Raw genomic sequence first — 6,914 nt, forward strand, 5'->3', positions numbered from 1 at the left:
TTATTATAGCATGTATTTTTATACAGAAAAGTTACCATGTAGCATTTTGGCTTTGTAAACACTGAGAAATCTGAAGTGCCATTATATTGAGCAGTGTTTAACAGACGCGATCATCACTGTCCCCATTGGGGCTCACAATCTAAATTCCCTATCAGTATGTTTTTGGAGATAGGGAGAAAACTGGAGAACCCGAAGGAAACCCATGCAAACATGGGGAGAACATACAAACTGGATTAGCCACTGACATCTACTTGATAAATTTACATGATAGAGATTTTCAATTGTCAGCTTAGATCTTTGATGCGGGCTCCGGCGATGAGCCTACAACATTTCCAGCACGTCAGCTGATTTCATCAGTTTACATGTGCCCCTAATCGCTATCCACCCATAGCTGTTAACATATTAAATGTCGCTGTCAATCTCTGATAGCGGTATTTAACATAATAGCATCGGAAGCGCGTCATTAGATCCGCTACATGACAGTGCTATGTGTAGCACAGATTATTATTATGTGCAGGTTACAGAGGCTGCAGGGAGAGGCAGAGTGGATGACGTCCGTTTCGCGTAACAACGCTTCAACTTCAATAATGTTAACGTTGTTACTTATGACTTGTGTTTTGAAACTGTTAACCTGTAAAGCGCTGTGGAATATGTTGGCGCTATATAAATAAAGATTATTATTATTATGTGCAGGTTACAAAGGCCGCAGGGAGAGGCAGAGTGGACGAAGACCGTTTCGCGTAACAGCGCTTCAACTTCAATAATGTTAAAGTTGTTACTTACGACTTGTGTTTTGAAACTGTTAAACTGTTAAACTGTAAAGCGCTGTGGAATAAGTTAGCGCTATATAAAAATAAAGATTATTACGATTATTATGTGCAGGTTACAGAGGCAGCAGGGAGAGACAGAGTGGACGACGGCCGTTTCGCGTAACAACGCTTCAACTTCAATAATGTTAACGTTGTTACTTATGACTTGTGTTTTGAAACTGTTAAACTGTAAAGCGCTGTGGAATATGTTGGCGCTATATAAATAAAGATTATTATTATTAAAGGACTTTTTCACATTCATTCGAACTGGTGAGCGCGGCATCTTTTTTTTCTTCGATATTGCACATTTAAGCACTTTATGCAGAACACCAAACACTGTTGGATCTGCCGCTGTAGCTCTACATGGGATGTCTATTCAGCCTTCTAGGGAATTTTTTATATGTTGTCTGGTGCCGATACTTGTCTCTCTGAACATTGCATATTACATATTTTGCACAAATCGGTTAGGTCCAATCTCTGAAATCATTGCAGATACTCTTTACGTGAGGCAAAAAAAAAACCCAAAACATTATTTGGTAACTTGACAGCTTTAAAGGGACTCTGTCACCTGAATTTGGAGGGAACAATTTTCAGTCATATGGGCGGGGTTTTCGGGTGTTTGATTCACCCTTTCCTTACCCGCTGGCTGCATGCTGGCTGCAATATTGGATTGAAGTTCATTCTCTGTCCTCCGTAGTACATGCCTGCACAAGGCAATCTTGCCTTACGCAGGCATGTACTATGGAGGACAGAGAATGAACTTCAAACACCCGAAAACCCCGCCCATATGACTGAAAATTGTTCCCTCCAAATTCAGGTGACAGAGTCCCTTTAAGGCAAAACTGTGCATCTTGTGTAGCAGTGAATAACACTGATTCTCATCCCACATCCGCCTTTTACAGATTTCTCACACTAGGGCGAGGAAAGGGTGTGTAACACTCTACAACCACTGCAGCCAGATGTTGAAGTCCAGGGGAAGTTGCATGTACAGTGATGTCAGCAGAGGAAGAAGAGGCATTAGGTTACATGGTGGGACTGCCCACACCCCACATCATTCTGAACAAGCTGCAGCACACCAGACAAGGCTCTTCTCTGAAGCTGAAGCCTCCTGCCCTGGCACACTGGGGCACTGATTCTGCATAGCTGCTCCTTGTGCCCAGTCCACAGCTGCAATGTCTGCCCAGGCGACCAGGAGCTCCTTGAGTGCCAACAAGACTTTCCTGAAAAGTTTCCCTGGGGTGCTGAGAGTTCTGCAACTGGTCATGGGGGCTGCACTGTGGATCACCATCGCCTCCAGCTCTTACAGTGGTGGGATCCACTTCGCCCTGTTTGTGGCTGTCTTCTTCTGGCTCCTCACCCTGCTCCTGTACTTCCTCACTCTGCTGGACAAGCAGGATTTAGTGCCCCTCCTAGGGGGTCAACGCTGGCTGCTCACCAACCTCGTCTATGATGTCCTGGCCACAGTTTTGCACGTTGCTGCCACCATCGTTATGGCCAGCTACACAGAGAAGAACTCCTACTGCACCCTGGATGAGTACCAGCACCGATGCCCATATTATACCTATTTAACGGCCTCCATATTCGCCAGCCTGTGCAGCCTCCTGTATCTGCTCACTACAGTTTGCTTCTGCTACAAGAAGTGCAAAGGGGAGCAAAGCGTTATATAGGGGCATGGTGACACGGTCCTTGGATGCAAAGAAAGGGACAGTATTTGGAGGAATGCCTTGCACCAATGACTTCTTTTGTATCAGTTCTGACCATTTTGTTTCTATATTGTATTTTAGGTACATGTTTGCTTTTATATTGGGGAAATGTTACATTATCACTTGTTACTTTGTGCTGTTGTATACCTTACCTCTGAATAGAACAAATGCACAAACCATCCAGTAAGGCTACGTTCACATTTGCGTTCGGCGCCGCAGCGTCGCCGCATGCGTCAAGCACCCCTATATTTAACATGGGGGCGCATGGACATGCCTTGCATTCGCGTTTTGTGACGCATGCGTCGCTGTGGTGCACGCGTCAGGGCGCAGAGAACGCAGCAAGTTGCAGTTTTTTCTGCGCCCAAAACCATGCAAAAGTGGACGCATGTGTCAAAAAACGCTGCGTTGTGCATGCGTTCACATTTGCGTTGTGCGTTGCGTTGCCGACGCTGCGGCGCACAACGCAAATGTGAACGTAGCCTAACTCGTAATTTCCTGTTTTGGTTTGAGTATTTTATTTTTTCCCCTATGTGGTTGCACTGAAGGTACACTTTGCTTTAATTAAAGGGGACCTGAGACTTTTTTTTTTTCTTTTGGAAATATTGCAAATTCATTGTAGATTTATAGGGCTTATTAGGTTACGTTCACACAATGAGTTTTTTTGTTCCTTGCATGTCTTCGAAAAAATGCAAGTAAATTATATTACTTGATGGGGACAGAAAATCTGCAACATCAAAAGCTCATCGTTGGAACATAGCCTTGGGGTGTAAGGCTATGTGCCCACGTTGCAGCTTTGTGTGCGGATTTTCCCGCACCTTTTTTGAAAAATCCATAGGTAAAACGCAGATTTCCTGCGTTTTTTGTGCGGTTTTACACCTGCGGATTCCTATTGAAGAACAGATGCAAAACGCTGCGGAATCCGCACAAAGAACAAAGAATTGACATGCTGCGGAAAATACAACGCAGCGTTTCCGCGTGGTATTTTCCGCACCATGGACACAGCGGATTTGGTTTTCCATAGGATTACATGGTACTGTAAACCTGATGGAAAACTGCTGCCAATCCGCTGTGGATCCGCAGGCAAATCCGCAACGTGTGCACACAACCTAAGCCATTGTGTTTTTGCAGGGAGGGATAGATATGGTTTTTAAGGGGATTTTTGTGCAAAATCAAAGTGGAATCCTGCCATAAACCATCTACTATTTATTTCAGAAGGAAATTCACTGTTAATATATTTTACGCATTTATTAGAAACCAGTGTCATAGACAAAAAAAAAATAATTTATTGAAGTGGATTCTGCTCGAAAACCATGGCAGGTAGCCACATGTACATTATTCATGTGTCAAACTGATGATTTGATGGTCAAGTCTTAGTTTTCTCTTGCAAATTCTGATTTTTTTTTTAAACACCTTTATACTCTGTGTGAGTGCAACCTTATAATTCTGAGCTCCAGACTTGAGACACTGCCAGCAGCCGCTTCTTTCCTTTCTAAACATTCCCATAAAGAGACACAATACTGCCACACAGGGGAAGACATACGATGGGTGCGGCATGTGCAGATACATAGGAGACCTTTCGTCCCATACCTCATTAATAAAAGTGTATGAACATTCCTTGCTCTCAAAATTACTGATTTCTTATTGACTAGAGTTAAGGAGCACTGTAATTACCGTCTCACTATTGATAAGTTAGCTGTTACATAGCAGAAAGCAAACTAATGTACTATTATAGCATTAGGACCATCTCCTCCTGTTAATAGCCTCCCCTGAGGGCCCTGTACGGTGGTATACTCAGTGTCTGGTTACATATTCTTGGGGCGCCATCAGACGGCTATATAAATCAGTGCAATATCGGCACACAGTATAATGACAGGCCAGCGGCTCTCCCGATCTGAGAGTGCTTCTGTGTGCCCTAAACCTGAAGGTTATCTGCATGCCACCATTGGCACAGAGAATAGCTCCATAATTCGACTTGCAATGGAATCTGTGAAGAAAGAAAGTCCATGTACATATTATACATGGAAGTACGGTATAAGCCCACAGCAGGCTATGGATGCTGTATTGATGATCAATATAATATGGATCTTGACTAGAACCATGTGCATGTGATCTAAACCTCAAATAATTTGCAAGAAACCCTTACATTGTATTTTTATTAATCATTGTCGACTGGTGCGACTCCACCTACTGATTTCTAGAAAAAAATAGTCTCAGCATGAGGAAAGTAACATTATTGTCACGGGTTTACTGCAACAGAGAGCAGCCAGAAGACTGCAGTGTCTGATTTCTCCTACTCCTGCACTGTTTAGAAGCACTTCACCTTCATATTAAACAGTGCAGGTTTCTTTTAGCAGTGCAGGGGTTAATCTGCTCAGTTGAGAGCTACTGGAAGCTTTCCTGCATTAAGGCTCTCAGCTGTTCACTTTTGGCCACTCACATCTCCTATATAATTTGGGCCCTGGCTAGCACTCATTGCCAGAGCTAGCTTCATGCTCTATGGTTATGAGATGGTGGTTTCTTGTTGTTTGAGAAGGCGTTTGGTGGATTTATCTGAGACTCTTGCTAGGTTTTGGTTGTGCGCTAATTCCCCTCCTCCTGCTTTGGTTTTACCCCATCCTCCACTCCCTGTTGTTTAACTCTGTTGTTTGTATGAGTAAATTTGTATGATCGGTATTTTCCTTTATCCCTGTTTGTATTAACTTGCTAGTCTGGTTGGTGTATTAGGGTACACTAGTACTCCCCTCTTCCCTGGGTGGGGGAAGGGTACAGACAGAGGGAGGATTCAGGAGCTAAGGCAAGGTAAGTGGTACCAGTATCTTCATCATCATCAGAAGAAATCCGGGGAATAGGGTGAGCTAGGGCACCCCTAGCGTTAGGGACAGGGAAGGAGCCGCTGGTCCCAAGACACCCAACAACAGAATAGGTGCATAATAAGAGTAGCCATTTCCATATATAACTAAAAAATAAAGTTGCTGCACTCTGCAACGCAATAGCATTTAACATGAAATACATGAATTTGGAATTGCATTACTGCTCTAGAAAATAGTAAAAAAAATAGATACTTGGCACATAAGTTGGCCAATTCATGCTTGCCCGGCAGCGACGCCAAGGCCATCTTCTTTCCTTTGAACCTAATGTGATTCCTCTCCTGAGCTGATAGCCTACATTTATATGGGTAAGTAATAATAATAATAATAATTTTATTTATATAGCGCCAACATATTCCGCAGCGCTTTACAACTTATAGAGGGGACTTGTACAGACAATAGACATTACAGCATAACAGAAATCACAGTTCAAAACAGATACCAGGAGGAATGAGGGCCCTGCTCGCAAGCTTACAAACTATGAGGAAAAGGGGAGACATGAGAGGTGGATGGTAACAATTGCTTTAGTTATTTGGACCAGCCATAGTGTAAGGCTCGGGTGTTCATGTAAAGCTGCATGAACCAGTTAACAGCCTAAGTATGTAGCAGTACAGACACAGAGGGCTATTAACTGCATAAAGTGTATGAGAACATGATGCGATGAACCTGATTATGTTTTTTTTTTTATTTTATTTTTATTTTTTTTAATTTATTTTTTTTTTTTATTAGGCCACACAGGGATAGGTAGGTTAATGCGTTGAGGCGGTAGGCCAGTCTGAACAAATGTGTTTTTAGGGCACGATTAAAACTGTGGGGATTGGGGATTAATCGTATTAACCTAGGTAGTGCATTCCAAAGAATCGGCGCAGCACGTGTAAAGTCTTGGAGACGGGAATGGGAGGTTCTGATTATTGAGGATGCTAACCTGAGGTCATTAGCGGAGCGGAGGGCACGGGTAGGGTGGTAGACTGAGACCAGAGAGGAGATGTAGGGTGGTGCTGAGCCATGGAGTGCTTTGTGGATGAGGGTAGTAGTTTTGTACTGGATTCTGGAGTGGATGGGTAGCCAGTGTAATGACTGGCACAAGGTAGAGGCATCGGTGTAACGGTTGGTGAGGAATATGATCCTGGCAGCAGCATTCAGGACAGATTGGAGCGGGGAGAGTTTGGTAAGAGGGAGGCCGATTAGTAGAGAGTTACAATAGTCCAGACGAGAATGAATAAGTGAGACAGTAAGAGTTTTTGCAGAGTCGAAAGTAAGAAAAGGGCGAATTCTAGAAATATTTTTGAGATGCAGATAAGAAGAGCGAGCCAGTGATCGGATGTGGGGAGTGAATGAAAGCTCGGAATCAAGGCTGACCCCAAGGCAGCGGGCATGTTGCTTGGGAGTAATGGTGGAACCGCACACGGATATGGCAATGTCAGGCAAAGGTAGGATCCTGCTGTGATTAAAACCGCCATAGGCTGATAGGTGGAGTACTCGGGTTAGAGAACCTATGTATAAAATTATCAGAGACTGACCGTCACTTCCAAACA

At 43.6% G+C, this 6,914-nt stretch overlaps 1 protein-coding gene across 1 annotated transcript; it reads left to right on the forward strand.

The window, feature by feature from the left end:
* Window positions 1-1,734: 1,734 nt before the first annotated feature.
* Window positions 1,735-4,126, forward strand: MARVELD1 (MARVEL domain containing 1). Its single transcript, XM_077258308.1, has one exon. It carries the CDS (start codon window positions 1,982-1,984, stop codon window positions 2,474-2,476), a length of 495 nt encoding a protein of 164 aa, XP_077114423.1. The 5' UTR covers window positions 1,735-1,981; the 3' UTR covers window positions 2,477-4,126.
* Window positions 4,127-6,914: the final 2,788 nt, after the last annotated feature.

The sequence above is a fragment of the Ranitomeya variabilis genome, chromosome 4 (assembly GCF_051348905.1).
Source record: "Ranitomeya variabilis isolate aRanVar5 chromosome 4, aRanVar5.hap1, whole genome shotgun sequence".
In the NCBI taxonomy this organism is placed as follows: Eukaryota; Metazoa; Chordata; class Amphibia; order Anura; family Dendrobatidae; genus Ranitomeya; species Ranitomeya variabilis.

What these genes read in the sequence shown, in the direction of transcription:
- MARVELD1 (XM_077258308.1), top strand. Translation starts at nt 1,982, where the DNA reads ATGTCTGCCCAGGCGACCAGGAGCTCCTTGAGTGCCAACAAGACTTTC.